This window comes from Melanerpes formicivorus, unplaced genomic scaffold (genome assembly GCF_026170545.1).
Source record: "Melanerpes formicivorus ecotype bairdi unplaced genomic scaffold, bMelFor1.0.p_v2 SCAF_6, whole genome shotgun sequence".
Classification (NCBI taxonomy): domain Eukaryota; kingdom Metazoa; phylum Chordata; class Aves; order Piciformes; family Picidae; genus Melanerpes; species Melanerpes formicivorus.
Genome location: NW_027142358.1, coordinates 13,385,669 through 13,407,804, shown reverse-complemented (window position 1 = coordinate 13,407,804; position 22,136 = coordinate 13,385,669). Strand labels below are relative to the sequence as shown.

Below are 22,136 nucleotides of genomic sequence, written 5' to 3'. Positions count from 1 at the left end.
TAAAACTGCAAAACAGTGGTTTGAACTATATCCAGCTCACCTCCATCCGGTTCTCCTGCTCCAGAGGTTTTATACCAGCAAATATATCCTGCTCCTCTTCATTTCCCCCGTCAGCTTTGTCATCATCTTCCTTGGATACTTCTTGTGGATTCAGATAATATACTTGGTAATCATCTTCCTCTTCTCCATCATCCCCTCCACCCGCTGCACCATTCTCTCCCACTTCTTCTGGCTTCAGGCTCACGCCACCACTGTTCTCATCTGCGGAAGGCAGGTCATCATCACCACTACCCATTTCCCCCACAGGATCCTTGGGAGATTTCTTGGCCATGGAAGGATTCCTGATACTGGGCTCAGGTCCCTCAGAAAAGTACACCCCACCATCCTCCTCAAAGGTGTCCCGGTAGCTCCTGCTCAGTGGGCTTTCTGTAAAACTAAACGTGTTGCTGGCTTCCGCCCCCAGAGCCAAGCTGCTGTCATCCAGGCTCATCTCCGCCAAGTCCGGCTCCAGAGAGCTGTCCTCACTGCTCATGCGGCGTTTCCCACTGTGTTTATTGGTCAAGCTTTTACTCACTGGCAACTTTGCTTTGCCCACCGCAGTCTTGTACACAGCTTTGTCACCTTCTGCTGAAAGCCGTCTCAGAACCCTCTGCGGCATTTCAGAGACAACTTTCCGCTTTCCTGTAAGTTCCTTCGGACGAACTGCTGGCTCCTGGGGAGAGGGACGCAGCCTGTCCCCAGGCAGCAGACATGGTCCCCCAGGCTCCTGTCCATGGGCTCTTCCAGCCTCACAGGCAGTTTCTGTACACTGTAATCGGCAGCTCCTCTGCTGGATGGCCTTTACCCAACAGAATGAGTTCTTCTTGTCTGTGCTGCTATATGTTATCCCAGGAATGGGATAAGCTTCCTCCCAGTTGAAGTAACAGGCTTCCACAGCTGGCTTGAAACCCTGGAAAAGCTTCTCCAGTGATTTCTTGTGCTGACCCCTCTTAACATTATCTATGACTTTCAGCTGCCACTGTCTGAGCTGTGAGCAAAGATCCCTGCGCCTAAGAGAAGAAAGAGTGCAGGTGAGAAAGTGGGCCCAAAACACACCTGCAACAAACCACCTCTCAGCCACAGAACACCACCTCCTCTGGATCACAAACACCTCCTGCTGAATTAAGTACAAACAGGCTTCCCTTTCTTCATCAAGTCCAAGACGGGCCCACGATAATCAAACAAATTGTGAACAGTACCAACATGAAAGCATGCTATAAACCAGGAGGTGTAAAATTAAATACTGGCTGCGCTGTTTGCTACCTGCCCTAAATAAGGTATAAGTAATGTGAGCCTCATCAGTTTCAGTCTGACACAGTGAGTGCCACGGGGAGCTGCTCTTGGAAACCTTCACAAAAGCTTGCAACTGCTGTGAAAGAGATTTGTGAACAACTCCAGTCAAAACGTTCACAACAACAATCAAAACAGCCTACCCAGGGAAGCACAATGCCAGATAGGACCACCTAATCTACCTCCCAGGCATTCACCTCTTTACCCTGATATGCCAGTGTAAAGCTCAACAATTTAATTTAGGCTTTAGCAGACTATCATCAGGAGATTAAACTGTTGCAAGTCACAAGCATAGAACAAGACAAAAACAACTGATGTTCAAATAACTGAGGAAGAAGCAAGCTGCTAGAGTTATATAAACTTAAAATACACAGCAGTTAGTCCCATGGCACATAATACCACAGGAAGAAGAAAGCATTTCTGCATTTTCCAGCCCTAAATCTCTCACAGGGTCTAAGCATATGAGCAAGACAGTCTAAATAGATTACATATTTGAGAGATTTAATTAAAGAAGAAAAAGACATTTCTAGAAATTGTAACATGTGTCTCAAGCAATTGTCATCTTGCTTCTGCCACAGATTTCAGAGAACTGAGGTACAAGACCAAGGCTGCAATCCTCTGATTTCCTATCAAAAGCCAAAGAAAAACAACAACAACAAATGACCCCAAAACCACAAAACAAACAAACAAAACAATCAAATTAAAATGGTGTAACCCAGTTTAGGACAAAAGGGACTAAAAAACACAGACTGCTTCTATTTGGCCACCTAAGAAATTAACAAGGGAGCAGACTGATAGCACTTCATCAAGGAGAGATTTTCAAAAGGAAAAAAGGTGAAACTATTTATAAAAGGTAACTAGGAAGGAGGTAGCAAGTCTCAATATGATTCGCTAGGAAGAACAGCAAGAACAAGTAGAAGAGGGTTCTTCTTGGTGACTGTTCAAATGCCAAGAGAGTAAGTAATCAAGCAGAAGCATTTCAATTATGCATGAGCTCAAGCAGGAGATCAGAGCAAACTTGAACTGCACCAAATAAGTCAAATGTGAATACACATAGCACAGCTTCATACTGTATTAAAAGCCAAAACCTTTTATGGTTTTTCTATTTGAACTGATTGATGCTTGAGTTTATTTTAAGCCTTATTCCCAGTTTCCTACATTTTTTAATTTGTTTTCTTCCCCTGTTTAGCTACTTCATATTGTAAACTGTATGTCCAAGACACAAACTGCACTCATTTTGTTGTCCCTGATGTACCTTACATATATAGGGCATTTTATTAATGTTACACTACTCAGAGAAAGCAAATCACATTAATTTGTAATTGTGTTGAAAATACCACCCTGTTTTCATTTGTTCTGAAAAAGTTTTTCTGGTCATCTATGGCACATAACTCAGTATATTTTACACAACACACTTTGTAGACTAGATGTACAAACCGAATTATTGCAACGTCAACCACAATCTCCTCATAATCCTGCAGTAAGTACCAACACTGCTATTCAGCTGATGCTAAACAAGGATAGTAGTGACGTACCAAGACACAAAATGGTTTAGAAACCTGCAGAAACCTCAGTTTTTCCTTAGACAATTTAAAATACTGACTGAAAACCATACACAAGTGACGCTGTTTACTTATACACTGCACAAAATAAACTCCCTAAGAGCACAGAAAGCAAGAAACAGTTCATCTTGAAACAGACAATAGCGTGTGATTGAGCTAAACAGAAATCCATTACATTGCTGCATAGTCAAATTTAGAAAGCATTAAAATTTATTGCTAGCCAGTGTTAAAATTCAAAGAAACATTCTCCACTGAGACACTGAAATGCAGAATTACACACATATGTAAAGTAGCTCTCAAAAAGCAAATTATTCACAGTTAGTGATATTGCTAAAAGTGAGCAGCAATAGCAGTTAAAGTAATTATGGTGCTCTTGAACCTTACATAGCACACAGTCCAGGAGGACTGATGGTTGAACAGGTAATGAGGTAATGACACAAATACAAGAAATCTACAGAAATAAATCCTTGAGTGTGCTTGAGTAACACAGAAATAAATGGGAATGCATCTGATTCTGGTGCTCACCTCTGCGGGCTAATAGTTGGGTCAAGGACGGCCAGCCTCCAAAGAACCACCATCTCATCACACATACTTGCACAAGCATGAGCAGCTACTTCTGACTGGCCATTGCTGCGTCCCGTGTGCCCGCTAGCACTGCTGTGCGATGCAGATGTTCGTACACTGTACCACCAGCCAGTTATCTGTGGAAGAAAATGTTCAGTGGAGCTGTGTTGTGACCAAATCGCTCTCACTTAAGCTCCTAATCACAGGATCCATAGCTGGTACCATGCTTTCTGGGTAGAAATGAAATTAAATGTACTGAACGAGAGATAAGACTCTATATATTCATCTGAAAAGGATTGAGGTGTGATACTGGGATATCACTAAATCAGCACAAAAGCAAAATGTAACATTATTTCAGAATTTGGGGTGGGTTTTTACCATTTTTTAGCTTTTAGGAGAAGCATGTGCACATAGACTATTAAAAATAGAATATATATATACATATTCAGCCAGGGATTGTAGAGGGACGGTCACTGGCTCAGCCTGGTTTCACATGCAGCAGAGAGATTTGACTACCTGCTCATAGTTGAGACACTGGTCAGTTAAAATCTCCAGCAAAGGAGCTGCATTGCTATCTCGTCTCTTAAACATCTCCCGTACAATGGAAAGCAGGTTCCATATTCCTTCAGGCTCTCTTCCTCGTAGGGGACGCAGGAGACATGCCCACTCAGCAGCAGCTGGTGGCTCCGTGGAAGAGAGATACATTGAATTCACATCACTGCAGATAAAACAAAACAGCAGGGATGAGAAAATTTTAAATCAAGCAGAGCCACAAAATCTCCTGAGCATATTCCATATAAAAAAGGTGTATTTATACCTCAAATAGGACAGACACACGTGACCTAAACGAGAGGATGCGTAACAAAACTGAGAACATCACACAAAGCAAGGTATTGTGCAAATACAGCGTGCTGCACTCAAATAACATTGGACAATACAGTCCAGAAGAGTGACCGTGAAACTAAGCATCCTTTGGTCCATGGCATCACATAAGGATACAGGCTATACAGATGACATGAATATCACATTTTCCCTTCAATGGGAAGCAGTTTACCTGAAAACAACAGGAGAGGGTCCACAGAATTTATGAAGGGTTTTCTTTATGTTGTCACTCAAAGTAAACTCATCTAAGTACCAGGTGCTTTGATCTGATGCAGAGGGTCCAGCAGTGGGATCTTGACAAAAGAGTAACACAAATATAATCTGCAGGTTCTGAATGACACTCTCTTCTCTGTGTCCAGCCACAGAGATTATAAAGAGAACACAGGCAGTGTTGCACAGTTTATTTCACCTGTTTCAGAACCATCTCAAAATGCTATCATAATGTTACCTTAACCACTGACAACACCAAATTGCAAGACTTGGTTGGCAATGGTAGCACTACAACCAAGGGAGACCAGGAGAAATTTGTGGACTGTGCCTACAGAAACCACATGAAGTTCACTGAGGAAAAATGTACACTTCTATGCCTGGGACAGAAAACTCCACACACCAGTACAGACTGAAAACCAAACAGATGAATAGCTGACAGGTTTTGGTGATTATGGTGGATGCTAAGCTGAACACAAACCAATAGCAAACTTTTGCTGAAACCACAAACTAAAATAAACCAACCTGCAAGCTGGGCTATATTAAGAAAAGCACAGCTAGCAGATTTAAGGAATTCATTCGATCCCCTTCTACCTTGGACTGGTAAAGTTAAAGCTGGAATATTTAATACAGTTTTAGATCTCCCCAGGCCAGGAACTGAGAAACCAGAGTGGATATAGCAGAGGGGTATCAAGACAGTTGGAGGCACAGAACACATGACCTATGGGGCAAGACTGAGGAAAATGGGCTAATTTTACCTAAAAAGGGTAATCATTAACAGACTACAGCTACTTGGAATTGCAAACAATGCAGACAAATTCTTCTTGGTAATAAAAGATGCTAAAAAGGATAATTTATTCTTGATATTAGGAAAAAAATCTTAAGGGGTAACACAATCTAAATTAGGAATACCTCTAATACAACACTAAAGTAAGAATAACCTCTCTGGTAGCTATGATTTGGCTAAGATAGCAAAAGCCACAGCCAACCCAATACAGTGTTGCAAACAGTCCTGTTTCAAATAGGAGGTTGGAAAGGTACCTTTCAATCAACATTTCCAGGAGTCTGTAATTAATACCAATTTAAAAAGAAAAATCTTCCCTTAAAAAGGTGCATTGCCTGAGGATCCCTTGCTCTGCATACACTCTGAGGTGATCATTACACCAGCAATAGCCTCTTGCTGTGCAATACATGCATGCAAGTGTCTGTACTTATCCCTTTTCTTGAACCTCCGCCGGTAATCCCCACCTCCACTGTCCCAATATGCTAACAGACCAGTTCAGAAACTTGAAGCAATGGAAATATATGCACTTCTTACCTATGACAGAGATTACTGACATAATATATATTTAGGTTACCTGGGGCTCCACACACTGTGTTGATGGCAGTAGACTGAGAAGATAACAGCTCATCCAGCAAGCGCTGAGCTGTTGGAAGAATCTGAAAACATGAAGCAAACTTTCAATACACACAGCGCTTCTTACCCTGATCTACCTAGCCAAAGATCACAGTATCACAGTATCACTAAGGTTGGAAGAGACCTCGAGGATCATCGAGTCCAACCTGTCACCACAGACCTCATGACTAGACCATGGCACCAAGTGCCACGTCCAATCCCCTCTTGAACACCTCCAGGGATGGCGACTCCACCACCTCCCTGGGCAGCCCATTCCAATGACCAATGACTCTCTAGGTGAAGAACTTTCTCCTCAACTCGAGCCTAAACTTCCCCTGGTGCAGCTTGAGACTGTGTCCCCTTGTTCTGGTGCCGGTTGCCTGGGAGAAGAGATCAATCCCTTCCTGGCTACAACCACCTTTACAGGTATTTGTAGAGGGCAACGAGGTCACCCCTGAGCCTCCTCTTCTCCAGGCTAAACAATCCCAGCTCCCTCAGCCTCTCCTCATAGGGCTTGTGCTCAAGGCCTCTCACCAGCCTTGTTGCCCTTCTCTGGACACATTCAAGTGTCTCAATGTCCTTCTTAAACTGAGGGGCCCAGAACTGGACACAGTACTCAAGGTGCAGCCTAACCAATGCAGAGTACAGGGGCACAATGACTTCCCTGCTCCTGCTGGCCACACTATTCCTAATGCAGACCAGGATGCCATTGGCACTCTTGGCCACCTGGGCATACTGCTGGCTCATGTTTAGGCGGCTGTCAATCAGCACCCCCAGGTCCCTCTTTGTTTAGCAGCTCTCCAGCCACTCTGACCCCAGCCTGTAGCTCTGCATGGGGTTGCCATGGCCAAAGTGCAGCACCTGGCACTTGGACTTGTTAAACGGCATCCCGTTGGACTCCACCCATCTGTCCAGACGGTCGAGGTCCCTCTGCGGAGCCCTTCCACCCTCTAACTGACCAACATCTGCTCCTAAACTGGTGTTATTTGCAAATTTGCTGATGACTGTCTCAATCCCCTCATCCAGATCATCAATGAAGATGTTAAAGAGCACAGGGCCCAGCACTGATCCCTGGGGGACACCACTGGTGACTGGCCGCCAGCTGGATGTGGCACCATTCACCACCACTCTCTGGGCTCGGCTCTCCAGCCAGTTCCTAACCCAGCACAGAGTGTTGCGGTCCAAGCCACGAGCTGACAGCTTAGACAGCAGTTTGCTGTGGGGGATTGTGTCAAAGGCCCTGCTGAAGCCCAGGTAGACCACATCCACAGGCCTCCCCACATCCACCAGATGGGTCACCTGATCATAGAAGGAGGTCAGGTTGGAGAGGCAGGACCTGCCCCTCCTAAATCCATGTTGGCTGGACCAAAGCCCTTAGCCATCCTTCAGGTGCGCAGTTATTGCTGCCAGGATAATCTGTTCCATCATTTTCCCTGGCACTGATGTCAGGCTGACTGGCCTGTACTTTCCAAGTTCCTCCATCCGACCCTTCTTGTGGATGGGGACCACACTGGCCAGTTTCCAGTCACCTGGGACCTCACCGGTGAGCCAGGACTGGAGGAAAATGGTGGAGAGTGGCTTGGCCAGCTCATCTGCCAGCTCTCTCGGCACCCTAGGATGGATTTCATCTGGTCCCATGGACTTGTGAGTGTCCAAGTGGCTCAGCAGGTCCCGAACTAATTCATCATGGATTTCCGGGATCTGCCTGGATTTTCATGACTGAAACACTGATCATTTCAGAAGTATCAAGTACACACAGTCAGGTTTTCAGAAAGGACGACAGAGGGTGCTAAAGATTGCATAACAGCAAATCAGCTGTTACATCCTTCTCTTTCTCAAAGCAAGCTCATGTGTAAGGCTACATACTACATTCACACCCCAGGAAGTAAACAAAAGCATCATAGGTAATTAATTAGTTCTTTTCTCATTTCTAGAGTAGGAGCCCACAGAGAGTGATACTACAGCTACGTTTTGAGATATACGGAACTCAAGATCAACCCTTTCCTGTGCTCTGAATGTTGGTTTTTGTTCCTCAATCCTTTCATTAAAACCCAAGTTAATGGGAACAGAGGCAAACTATAAATTCCATCTAGATATAAGGTTTGGGGCAGACTTTAGCTTATTTACCATCCTGTTACCATAGGGACCATCTACATATTAGCTCGCACTCAACAGTAAACTAATCATAGCTACTGGACAGTTCAGAGCAAAGGCGGCTCATTCTCTCCATGGAATAGCCAAGGTTAAGGATCACATCTACTGTGTAAAGCAAGGCATATGCTGTATACTACCTGCATTTGCAAACAGAATGGATGCCCCTCAGAAGATGGGAAAAAAACAATGCTTCAGAAGGATATTTTGCATATCAGTTATCTGAAGGAAAGAACCTCAGCCTTAAGCTATTCTTGTACCATTTCCCACTACTAGGTATTTTAAGTCACGACAAAGCAGAAAAGTCACAGGTCTAGCCAATGTCACATCTTAAGGTTGAAGCATCAGAGACCTGGAGCAACTACCCTTCAGGTACTTTTGCCAAAATATTCATATTTAATTGGTACAGGATTACTGTCTTCACAAAGGGAAGTAACTCTTGGGGGAAGAACTGGGTAATATATTCCAGCATCACTCTCACAGACATGGAAAACACTTTCTGCAGAGACTTCAAAAAACATTTCCTTATCTAGCTGCATTCCCCCAGACCACCATGCCTTTACACTTGAAAGTAATTCAGCATTATATGCTGAACATAATGTCATTCACAAGGTAGAAATACAGATAAAATACAATTATATGCACAGCCTACTCTAACTCTAGACTATGTAGTCAAAATATTGTATCCTAAGGTATCAGAGTATTTATCTCCACCCAGAAATCTTGAAGTCCCAGGCTGAGACTGTTGGGAGAGTCTATGTCATGCATTCCCCTGTTCAAGGGAAGACAAGTTAAGATGTATGTGCTAACAGACTCCAGACTTTTCTATCAGGAAGCCTCCATCAGATTATCTGGCAAAAATACGTTAAATTAAATAATCCAGACATTCCTGAGTGCATAGTTTGTACAAAGGACTGAATAAGAAATAAACCCCCAAAAAAGGAGCAGACAGAATATCTGAAAGCAAACAACTTGCATGCCATTCCGGAAACAACTACTACCACCGACAGTCTTTCAAAACCTTCCTTTATTAAGCATCAGACTAGATGACAGAGCTTCAAGTCCATAAGGAGAGAAGAGAAACTTTGTCTGTTATGTAATGCAGCACACACTATGGGTGCTGAACTCTCAGCAACAAAACCCCAGTATTTTTATATCGCTTTCATATTATACTATTCCTCTATTTCCTTTCATAAGAGGATTAGTAGTTCTGTAGGAAATTTAGAGGACATGTTAGCAATAGAATATCTCAGTGTCCCAAGCACAGCATGATAACATGAATTTTAGGCACATGCTGACAGTAATCTAACTCCTACTTAAGACATTACGCACACACTACCGAAATGTGACAGATAGCCATGCAGATAATTTTTTCCCTCAAGCTCCTTTGGTTGAACCAGCAAAAAAAAAGTTGCTAAGCTCTTCTATTTTTTTAAGCAAATATTTTACAATCATTTAGGTGCTCCTGTGTATTTTGTGCAAGCTTTGTAAGTGACCTGACTTTGAACAGCATAGATACTTAAGGAATAAGGGAGAAAATTTGACTAATAAATAACACCAAGAAGTTACACTAGGGGAACCCAAAAGGTCACCAAATGGGTGCATTGGAAAATGCCCATCTAAAGCACGTACAACACATCCCCTAGGTAGTCTTCTCCACTTAACTAACCCAACACAGACAAAAAAAACAAATTCTTATTTGTGTTGGCATAAAGTTTTCACCACCGTGCATTGATTTTATGCTGAGTGTATATTCATGCTAATATGCATAGCCACTCTTCTTTCTCCTTTTAAGACACTCCAAATCTTTTATTTGGCAATAGACAATTGTCAAATAATGGATGGTCAAATGTGAAAGGGCAAGAACTGAAAGGCTTCCCAACAACTCACAACTAAATGGCGTAACTGGTCATCCTGCAACAAAAGGCATTATGTAAATTGACTCAGAATAAAGACAACTAAATTTCACAAAAAGCCAGTCCTAGTAAGTGTCCCCATTTACCTGCTGTGGAAGTTCACTGATTAGGTACTGAGCGAATTTTTGCAATTGGTCTCTTTGTAGGCGAGACAAGGACTCAGAAACAGGTGCTCGTAAGCATACTGCAGATGCCTGAGGAAAGAAAAGGAGATAGAATATGCCATTAACAGGTCAGACTTCATGAAGCTGTCTCCACTGAATAGGTAAGTGTTATGAACAGTAATTATGCTGATACATGTCATGCTTCATCTTCATGGGCAGGTGGGTTGGGATTTTTTCTGTAATTATGCAGTGTATTGCAGATGAGATGCAAGTAAGTTGTCTAGGCTTTATAAAAACTGCTTTTAAGAATTTATCTTAAGCTGTGCTTAAGATCTGTTGTTGCTAACAAGTGCACAGATACTGGCAGAAATTTCACAAGTATCTTAAAGCTTCTGACAAACGAACCAGCTCTGTGGGAAGCTGTTTCACAGAATCAAAACCACCTCTTTTATCTCATTATTGGTTTTCTCTTCAGTATTAGTATCAGTCTCTTTCCACAGCTTTCAATAACTTATAGGCTGTAAAAACAACAGGGAAAAAAAAACAAAACCACTTACACAAAATATAAAATGGGAAAAAAACTGAACCATCACACACAAAAAACCCACCACACCTAAAGTAGTTTCTTAACCTTTTTCACTCTACACAACAAAAGAATGTCCAGATGTCACCTGCCTATAAATTAACCTGGAAACAGGCAAGAACAGTTTGATATTAAAGATGCTACTGATATTGATTTGTCTACATAGGGCGATATATCTCAGCTTGTAACTTCCTAGGGTCAGTAATCAGTATATACAGATATGGAAACCCTTTCACCAATTTTGTTTATAGGTAGAATAAAGGATTGGAGGAAAAACAATTATCTTTAATCTTACACTGTATCCTAGCTTTAGGAGTATAAATAACAGAAATGAAAATTTTTCCCCTATCCTCACTCTCCATACCCACCATTTAAAAATGGTACTAATAATTCAAAGCAGAATACACTGTTTTTCCAACTCTCCAGTGCCAAGTACAGAAAGTATACTGATATTCTGGTGACTTCACAAGACTATCAGTTTAAGTCTATTATAACCGTCCACTGTGAAACATTAATAAGCTTCAGCAAGTTATTAGCCCTAATTTAAAAATCTGGAGTTGAGCATGTTAGATATGGAATGTCCTGTGACAGCAGAAAATCTTCAGTTCCTTTCAATCACCCAAGCTTTCTTTCCTGAAGAGGTGTGTTTCTCAGCTTCCCGAAGACTGAGGAAACTAATCTGCATGCAAGACTAAATCCTCAAACTGCGTATTTCATGTTTATTCTACCCATGTTCACCTGGAGTTTGTTGAAACAACTAGTTTTCACTCTACAGAAAGCCACACAAAATACAATCAGTCAGATGAAAACAAACTTGACCGAAATCTTACAAGACAACATGGTACTTACCTGCCTCAGCATGTTAAAATGAACTGGTGAACATAAAGGGCAGCAGTGATCAAAATTACTTTCTTTCTGCACTCTGATCAGAAAAAAAAACCAAACTAAAGAAAGTGCTTTCAAATCCCTTATTTACAAAGGCTTCTAATAAAAGACTAACTACTGGTGACCTTTTACTCCTTATAGAACTGAAGAATGAGTAATTCTAGCATTTAAATGAGAAGCAGGAAGGGGCCTAAAAGGACTCTATCTACTCTTAATTTGCATATTATCAAAGAACATTGTCTCAGACAATTCACTCTGCAGACTGCAACTGTGAGCGAACATTTGCACAATCTGTAAGCAAAAGAGTGCCAAGAACAATTTCCCTCAAGAAGGAGTGTGTTGCATAGAACCATAATGAGGAGAGGCTGGGAGGAGATGCCTAGGGGAGAGCAGAAGAGTACTTAAAGGCCTACATTGTGTATGCGGAAGAGGCAGAGCGCCACGACGTGAGCACACCACTTGGCCCTAGCTCCACAGGTACAGCTGCACGATGTGATTCTGCATCGGTCAAACATCACCGCCACGTTGTATGCACCTTTGGGTGGCACCATCTGTGGGGGTACCACAGTGGCACTCAGATGGAAACCTGTGAAAATTGAAAAGTCCAAAGTGACTCTTCTGGTGCTTAGGAGACAGATCCAGTCTGTGCCATTTAAATAGTGAAACATAGACCTAGAATTTCCAGCACTTCTTTCTTCCCAGTCATCTACAGTGTAATATTAGCAGAGAAGCATAACACGTTATGGGCTTGAAAAAGACCAGCTTTACAAAATATTCATATTATTCGTTTATATAGTTAGAGTAATATTTAACAAAGAAATGCATAACTGGATAAAGCCATCACTGAAAAGTGTAGAACAGAATAGAATCAATAAGGTTGGAAAAGACCTCAGAGATCATCAAGTCCAACCTGTCACCCAACACCTCCTGACTAACTAAACCACGGCTTCAAGGGCCATGTCCAATCCCCTCTTGAACACCTCCAGGGGCAGTGTCCCAGCAGCAACATCCCTAAGTATCTATTTCTTATTGTCCACTATATGAAACTTGAGGGCTTTGAAGAAGCAAGCAAAACAAAGCATCCACCACAGCAAACAACATGGGTGGAGATCTCTTACAGCCATCAGCATCCTCCTAAGGTGTGGAGAGCAGCTTCTCCACCACTCAGTTCTTGGCTTTTGCATCTCACTGCTGATGTGGCAGAGGCCCACACAAGCTCCTACACAGCTCAGCATCAGGACAGTGCTGAGCAAGCAGATCCTGATGACCCCCCATTTACCACATTACCAGTTAGGTCAGTCTGCAGCCCCTGGCTGGATTTGATCACAAGGTCAAAGCTAGACTACACATGTTTTAGGTATGATTTCTATGTTAATTAACTTTGGCAACAGGCTAGGCAACTTCTTCCAAATTATTTTAAAGTCAGACAGCTTTCACAATCTTACAGTGAACTAAAAACAGCAGCACTTACACTTGAACACTTAGATTTACTTTGAGGCTTCAGAAGCTACCCATTTCTCATAAACTGAGCACCCCTCGCAATTCTGCAAATACCTCATTTTTATATATCATGTACTCGGGATACAAAAATTCACTCTTGCTTAGACTAAAATCAACGGAAAAGGGAAATTTCGGCAGTAACACTTCAGCAAATCCAGCCCCATTGATCTGTATTTAAACAAACAAATTATGAATCTCATCTCAGGTAGGATGACAAAGAATGTTAATGAGGCTTGGCTTTACATAAACTCATGATGCAGCTTCTTCTACGGGTAATGGGTTATCCAGAGGCAAGCACACTAAGAGCAGGAAAGGGTCATAAGGAACATGAATCTTCTACTTGTCCTGAAGGTCCCTACCACCATTAAATCACTCAGCATTAAATCACACAGCAATGAGTATCAGCCTCACAACCTTTCCGCTAGTCTCAAATTCTGTTTTAATGAATCACAGGACCTAGGGTATCAGAGCCATAGGGAAAATTCAGTTCAACAATCTACCTTAAGTGAAAACACATGGCTTGGGATAGATGACTGAAATAGTTTCTCCATCAGCAGCACATGGAAGTGCATTATAAATCAATACTATCAAGTTTTTGTTATGATACAGTGATAATGTAATAATGATCTCGGGGGTTGGAACTAGATGATCTTTAAGGTCCCTTCCAACCCAACCAATGAATCTATGATGGTATTCAGGAGTGCACGTAACATAGTAAATCCCACTTAAAACAATGTGCCCTATTTTTACTCAAAATGTAACCTCCATGCCAACACAAACTTGCTCTTACGTTACCTAACCTTTCTATTTCTTACATTCACCAGAATTCAAATCCACTTCCTGATGTGGGTGATTATTTTGATTAGTACACACAATATCATCCAAATTCTTCAGCCATTTTAGCAATTGGAACGGAATCAAAACAAAAGAAGGCATTCACACAAAATTACTGCTGTGCTTATTACCAGCTACAGTTCTAATTTATGGGATAATACAACCCAAACAGTTCAGCTAGTCCTTCTGTTACACTAGAAGCATCTCAGACTAATGCCAAAATGCCCTAATTTTCACAAAAGCAAATTAAGCATTTCAGACATTGAAGTTCAGCAATTCTATTTCGCTGAGAAAAAGAAGTATTCAAAAGGTGTTAGAGAAGAAGGGGTCACAGCTATGCAATCCCAGCAAGCTCTTACCCTGAAGACAGTTAACTGATCAAATGCAAAGAGGGGAAAACAGTTAAAAAAGAGACTAAGAAAATTTAAGGGGTTCAGCACAATGTACCACAAGCTTCAACTCAAACTAGCTTGATGATCATGTCAGCTATTGACACTGCTAATGCAGGCAGCTCTGCCCAATTCTTTTGCACCATCAGCCTTACTGTACTGAACAACTGTTTGTGGGACAGCATAGGAAGCCATACCAGGAAAAAATTCTGGATTAATCGTTACTTTTACCAGGAAAAACACCACAATTCAGTTCAGTTGACTGTGCTGTACAAGCATGCAGGGACTGAAAATGTGACTATGAGGAGGACCACTGTGGAATGCTTTAGCCTAACACTACTGTTTAAAGAAATGCTCATCCCACTGTCCCTGTTGAACTGGTTTAACTATCGTTTTCTGCAAACCACAGCTCCTTAAATATGAAAAGAAGAATCACATCTATCATACACCCCAGAGACCTGGCCACCTCATGGAGTCCCCAAGAATGTTCTTCCCTCCCCCCCACTTCCTGTTCCACTATGTGGTAACAGTTTATGCACTCCATGCATAAAATGCATACATTCAAAACCACATATATATGTACCAGAAGCATCCCTTCTGCAACTGTGTAAAGCCCACCAGAAAAAAAAAATAAGATCTATACCCTGTTCTTGGCAAACTCCATTCCCAGGAGACCTTGAGAGCAAGCAGCAAGCCAAAGCAATTGTTCTGCCAGGACTCCCACCACCGAGCTACCATGTTTCTTAAATGCACTGTGGGCACTGAGCAAGCTTAGTGCTCCTGTGAAAGCACTCAGGCTTTCTACACAGAACACACATCTTAGACTTCTTAGGAGCACCAGTTTTACTGCTTATGCACAAAACAAATATGTCAAACACCCAGCATCAGTGTTTTTCAGGATGTGTCAGGTACATGGCACAGAGAGCACCAAGAGTGACCTACCACACCATGAAGCAGGTTTTATCACTGCCCTCTCTGATATTCAAGATATGTATTTTGATCAAACATAAAAGGTACTACAAAACAGAAATAGCTTCTTTTGCAGTCCATAATCTGTCCTTCGCACTGCTCTACACCTGAAACAATGTCTCAGAAAGAGTATACAAAAGAAATATATGCTTCCCAATCATTAAAATACAGCTTTCAGAATTTTAGGACAGTAATGTCAATGTCTTTGGCATTTAGTAATTTATCATTAAATTAATTTATTAGGAAATTCCAGGTCTGTTTATTCGTTTTTCTGAGGTCCCATTAGTCCTCATGATTTCAGGTAGAAATGCACAATTTTGACACACTCCAAGCTACTCAACTCTTTTAATTCCAGGTGCTTATTGAGTGACCTATGAGTTATCAACATCCTCCTAAGAACGCTTCTTGCCGTACAGGCACGAAGCTTTCTTCATTGCTATTTAGTACTTCTGATGCCCCTATAATAATGAAAGCAAACACACCTTTGCATAGAATTTAAGAACTTTCTCTGGCTTTCCCAGGAGTAACTGAAATGGGAAAAGAGAACTGAGCAAAAAGACTTTTAGACAGGAAGTAAAGCAAGGCAATTGTTGATGTTTGTTTTAAACCAGGAGAATCTCTAAAAAGTGAAGACTTAGTGACACTAGTCAAGGAGATGAAAAGTTACAATCCAGACTGAACCTGCTGCTGCCTTCTTCATTTTTTAAATAGAAATTAAGACTATGATAGAAAACAAGTCCTTGAAAGCAGCAACCACAACATACCTACTTGAGAACACCAATAAAGTCTCCAGTGCAAGGAGACAGGTAGGTGAGCACTACTAAAAGAATGTGCCATAGAATGTCTCCAAAAGCCATTTCTTTATCTATATACAGCTGAACACTGTAAAAAAGTACATTTTTGGAATACTGTAAAGAGGTGCTGTTGTCCAGAAATTAATATGGACTTGCATGTTGTCAAGAGGATTAAGAAAAAAAAAAACCAAAATCTTATACTGCAAAGGAAAATGTGATCAAAAGACCAAAAAGGACATTTCAAGATTTGTCCTGTTGATCACAGTATCATAATGCACTGCCTAGTATCCCTCCAAATTAAACACTCTCCAAGGGCAGCTTAATTTCCTGCATCTCTTTTCCCATTTATCAGTATACAAAACCCAAAACTGCACATTATTTAAGGTGTATGCTTGGAGAAGACCACTGATGTTACAGTCACCCCCACCTATACTGCACAGCTTCTGTGCTGTAACTCATGGGGGGGGGGGGGAAGGAAGGGGAAATCAAACACACCTCAAAGTTTCTCTACTAAGGAGGCAACAACATCACTAAACAAAGTTACTTCCTTCCCTTCCATACACATAACCCTTTGCCAAGAATCCCAGTTGCTCTATACACTTGACAAGCTCCTCCCCTTTATTATTCACCACCACCTCTTTTCCCCTACTCCTCTACCTCTTTGCCCAAGCACAGGTTTTGCATTAATATTCCTAGCCTTTGTTCATTTACACTGCTTTTCACCTCTGTGCCTTTTTATTGCTGAAAGAAGTTTTGACCCCAGTCTTGACACTGTCTATTAAATATTCTGTTCTTTTCCATCATGAAAGCCCCAGGAATCACTGAATTTCAGCCAACTGTATTTCAACTCATTTTGTCTTGCTTAAACATTTGCCTTCCTGAAGTTCAGTAAATGCCTTAGAGACCTTCTCTCAGCATTTCACTGCTGACATCAGGAGATTACAAATGTACTCAAAGTCAGTTTAATCCTATTTAGCTCAATTTTATTAAATGTTCCAGAATGGCTATCTGGTCTCACTGACAACTCGGTATGCCTTTATTTATGAGATACATTCCTCACACATACACAATTCCCCAGAATTCCTGCTATTGTTTTTACAGCAGACAACAGCCTAGAAAAAAAGTCTTTTCAGATGCTTCACCCTATATTCTTGTAAGAGTTCACTAGTTTCTTGCAATTTGTGTTTCTCAATGCTTATCTCCTACTCTTTTAGTTCTTCCCAAACTTCTGCTTCCTTCTGCTAAAATACTACAAGTAACTATTAACACAATTCTTTTGCTACAAGAGGAATTAAACCTTGCAAACTTCCTCTCTGCCATAGATGCACTTTAGACAAGGCATCCATTTGATCAGACCACTAGAAAATCAAGGTCTCTTTACCAATGAGGAATTTAAGCATTATGCAGATAAAGGCATTCAACACAGGTGTTTTTCAAAATGCTGAGACAGATTAAGGATATCTAATTTCCAGAATACTTCACTAAGTTTCACAGCTAAACTGATTGAGGATGAAATAAACAGTATTAATAGATCAAGACTACAAGGAATTCATCTGGCAGGGAGTTTAATCTAGGATGCCTGAAAAGCTCATCTTGAGACACAGCCATACCACTGTTGTCCCACTGCAGATAAGGTTCTGTGGTTTCAGGAATATGAATTATCTAGAGATGTGGAGGTGCAATGCTCTTACCTATCTGGAGAGGGTCTTTGACAGCCCTCACCCGGAAAAGCTGCTCCCCTCGCTGGAACTCATCTGCACTGCCATTCGCCAAACAGGAGTACAATCTGCAGGAGAGACACATAACACATCAAGATCAGTCTGTCTTCAAGAAACAGTATTATGCTCTTTCATTCTTTATTGACACGGCTTTTGAAAAACCCTTACTATCTTCAAGTTTGTGATGAAGTCTAGCTCTTCTCTGCCATTTCTCCACTACAATTCCATCATACAAAACATCAGTCTTTTCCTAAGCTTACGTATAGCCACGGGCATTTCTAGGAATTTCAACCTAAGGAAATACATTCGTTCATAGTCTAACATGAAGCTTTTATAGATAGTATAATATCAATTTAAGGTCCAATGTTAATATGCCATAATAAAAACTCCTTGTGTTTCTAGATCTGCATGCTCATATGAGGTTTTTTTTTCACATCCATGCTCATCAGAATAATGAACATGTACAACCAGCTGGCTTGCTCTATTCTCCCCCCAGGGGATCTCACAAATTACATCAGCCCTTCTGACATTACCTCCTCCATCTGATAACAGAATGTTACATGACTGCATCTAAGAACTTCCAGGATGATTCTTTCTAGAAGAGTGCAATATCGCTAGTTCGCACAAAATTATGAATGCACAGTTCCATGGGTAGGCCTCCTATAGTATAAAAGCCTCAGCAAAAATACTTTGTTAAAAGATCAAAAAGCACAAAGTTTTAAGCTATGTACTCACACAATTTATGTGGAAACATAAGAAATACATTTCTCTCTCTGACTGGATCCACTCAGCAAATTCTGATTCTCCTACTTACACCAACAAAAGGCTTGTGCAGCATACTAAGCCCAGTTAAAGCTCTGACTCAAGCAACAGATTAAAACTGGAAAGAATACTGTGTAAGACTAACATAAGCATAAAACTCTACAAACTATTTACTGCCAGGCAAATTAAAGAGTGTATGTACTCTTCCTAGGACTTAGGCACAGCAGCTTACTCTGAAATAAAACCCTGTATCATAGCATACCTCATAGTAATCCATCCACACAGAAAACACAAGAACAGCAGAAGCAGCAAATATACAGGTCATTAAATGGACAATCATCCTCCCTTAGCAAACAGAACTCTCCTTAAGCATCAATGGAACAGAAATAGTATTCATTACCTGATATCTTCCTCATTTTCTGGGAAACTCCAGAAGGCGATTCGAAGCTGCAGTTGCTCCGGCACTGGAGGATAAACTTTCTCCACCACCTCGAATGGAATGTGAAATGCAACCTGTTTTGCAGACAGTTCCACCAATGGGATCACCAGCCCATCTAGCAAGACAAGATAGAAAATGCAATCAGCCATTTAGAGAATAAATTTCATGAGAGACTAAAGAGGACCACCGGAGTAGGGAGCTCTTCCACTTCCTCTCATCTCACAAAGTTCAAGGACCAATTCTGACAGTAAATTTTCAGTCCCCTAGGGCATGGGTACACATTCCCAAAACCCCAGTTCTTCATCAGGAGAGCTACATTAGCCTAGCAGGTATTGTCTCCTGACAAAACTGAAGCCATTTATAGTAACATTTAAGACAACCAAATATTTTCCACACATTTCTGTCAGAATATGGCAGCAGCATGCTGTGAATGCCTGGTGATTACAGCAGAGGAGCGTTACTACAGTGTATACGCACAAGATAGCAACTGAGAGGTTATCCAGGAACCTTAGCATAGACTTCTTTGGTATCATCCAGTATTTGGCTATTGACAAGATTTCAATTTCAGTTAGCACTTGTTTGATTTCTCTTACCCATGGTGTATGTCTTTGTATTTCAACTTTCTTACAGAAGCAACTGGGAATTCACAATTGTACAGTGCTGACTATACCAAGCCCATGAAGATCTTAGCTGATGCCAACAAGACCATTATATAAACACATTTAACCACCATCTTTCTACCAAACTAACTCTACTCTGTATGTTTTTAAGTGCAGCTGAAAATTCCCTATCATCAGGCTATGGGAGTCTTATGTTTCTGCTTCACTCTGAGCTAGATTGCACTCTATACAAAATGCCAGACTTCTTATCTGCAACCACCTCACTGCTTTACTTAGATCACTTCCTGATACATCATCACAGCAGCTCTGAATCCCTCATCCAAATCCTGTTGCCAAGAGCCTAATTAATTCAGTTTCAGATATTCAATGTTATGTCTCTTCACCTCCCTAACCAGCTTCTAAAACACCACTGGAAGCCAGAATGTAAACCAATCTGCCCCTCAGTTTTCCCTCCCCACCAGCCTCCAGGCAACATATCAAAGGAAAACTTAAGCCCTGATGTCACTAAGTGCTTTCTCACCCTCTGCCTAGAGAGGCCCTCCAATCCAAACAGCTGCAAAACAGAGAGGAAAGGAGGGGGCTTTGTAAGTACAGCAAAGCAGCCATCATCTCCCCCAGTACTGAGCAGACCTCTCAAATGGAAGGATTATATAAATATGGACAGAAAACACAGTTTTCAAACACCTGCATTTATGACTGTTTGATTGCACTGAAATTAGTTTCATTAGGCACCGTTTCTTTTTCACAAAGGATTGTTTCTCCATCACCAGTGACTTTCACTTCATGATCTAGACAGAGCCTCTATTTAACAGTGCTATCATCTCATACAAAAATGTGAGTGCAGCAGACTGTAAGATGAATAACAATGGAAAAGTAGAGTGCTCCTCCCTCTAGAGCTAGGAGATAAATGAGATTTTTTTGGGGAAAAAAAAAATCCATCTCATTTCCACTTTTGGCAACCAGAACAGGGGTAAAATTTTCATCAAGTCACTAGAAAAAAAATAACACAGCCAACAACAACAAGACAACCTTACTATTTTTAAATAGTCAATAGCATATAATAATAGCATATATATAGGATATATATATCCTGTTTTTAACAAATGCAACATAGTCATCTTAGATACCATTGATGCTACTACAGTAGTAGTGCATACCATAGAAAGTTCTAACTGCAGCACTTACATTCTTGAAATTACTCTGAGCAATGAAAAGAGAGTTATTTCTTGCAGTTTTAATTGTACTCAGAATCATAGAATTGTTAGGGTTGGAAGGGACCTCAAGGATCATCTAATTCCAATCCCCCTGCCATGGGCAGGGACCCCTCACACTAGATCAGGTTGCCCAGAGCCACATCCAGCCTGGCCTTAAAAACCTCCAGGGATGAGGCTTCCACCACCTTCCTGGGCAACCTGTTCCAGTGTCTCACCACCCTCATAGTTTAGGAACCTCTTCCTAACATCCAACCTGAATCTACCCATTTCTCGTTTTTATCCATTCCCCCTAGTCCTATCACAACCTGACAGCCTAAAATGTCCCTCACCAGCTTTCTTGTAGGCACTCTTAAGATACTAGAAGGCCACAATTAGATCTCCTTGGAGCCTTCTCTTCTCCAGACTGAATAGCCCCAGCTCCCTCAGTCTGTCCTCATAGGAGAGGTGCTCCAGCTCTGTAATCATCCTTGTGGCCCTCCTCTGGACATGTTCCAGCTCCTCCAGATCCTTCCAGTAATAGGGGCTACAGAACTGGACACAGTACTCCAGGTGGGGTCTCACCAGAGCAGAGTAGAGGGGGAGAATCACCTCCCTCAACCTGCTGGCTATGCTTGCCTTGATGCAGCCCAGGATGTGATTGGCTTTCTGGACTGCAAGTGCACAATGCTGGCTCATGTTGAGCTTCTCATCCACCAGCAACTGTCCTTTTCTTCTGGGCTGCTCTCAAGCCAGTCACTGCCCAGCCAATACCAGTGCCTGGGATTGCCCCAACCCAGATGCAGGACCTTGCATTTGGTCTTGTTGAACCTCATGAAGTTGTCATGGGCTCACCGCTCCAGTCTGTCAAGGTCCCTCTGGATGGCCTCCCTTCCCTCCAACATGTCTGCTGCACCACACAGCTTGGTGTCATCAGCAAACTTGCTGAGGGTGCACTCAATGCCACTGTCCATGTCACCGACAAAGATGTTGAACAAGACTGATCCCAATACTGATCCCTGAGGAGTCCCTCAGGGATCAGCTTGTTACTAGCCTCCACCTGGACATGGACCCATTGACAGCCACCCTTTGGATGTGTCCATCAAGCTAGTTCTTTATCCACTGAACGGTCCATCCATCAAACCTATTCTGCACCAGCTTGGAGACCAGGATGTGGTGCAGGACAGTGCCAAAGGCTTTGGTCAGGTCCAGGTAAATGAGGTCAGTTGCTTGGCCTTCATCTATTAATGTTGTGACCTTCTTATAGAAAGCCACCAGGTTTGTCAGGCAGCATTTGCCCTTGATGGAGCCATGCTGGTTTTGTCCAATCACCTCTGTTATT

General features: G+C 41.8%; 1 protein-coding gene across 2 annotated transcripts in view; it reads right to left on the bottom strand.

Moving 5' to 3' along the window:
- ZSWIM8 (zinc finger SWIM-type containing 8) overlaps positions 1-22,136 on the bottom strand; it is a 62,482-nt gene that overhangs the window by 19,744 nt on the left and 20,602 nt on the right. For both annotated transcript variants that reach the window (XM_068139829.1, XM_068139830.1), the window contains exons 2-10: positions 18,946-19,099; positions 17,757-17,851; positions 11,993-12,165; positions 10,094-10,201; positions 5,903-5,984; positions 4,510-4,630; positions 3,972-4,173; positions 3,417-3,592; positions 41-1,049 (exon numbers count right to left, since the gene is read on the bottom strand). In XM_068139829.1, coding sequence (XP_067995930.1) covers positions 41-1,049; positions 3,417-3,592; positions 3,972-4,173; positions 4,510-4,630; positions 5,903-5,984; positions 10,094-10,201; positions 11,993-12,165; positions 17,757-17,851; positions 18,946-19,099 — 2,120 coding nt within the window. The remainder of the gene's footprint in view (positions 1-40; positions 1,050-3,416; positions 3,593-3,971; positions 4,174-4,509; positions 4,631-5,902; positions 5,985-10,093; positions 10,202-11,992; positions 12,166-17,756; positions 17,852-18,945; positions 19,100-22,136) is intronic.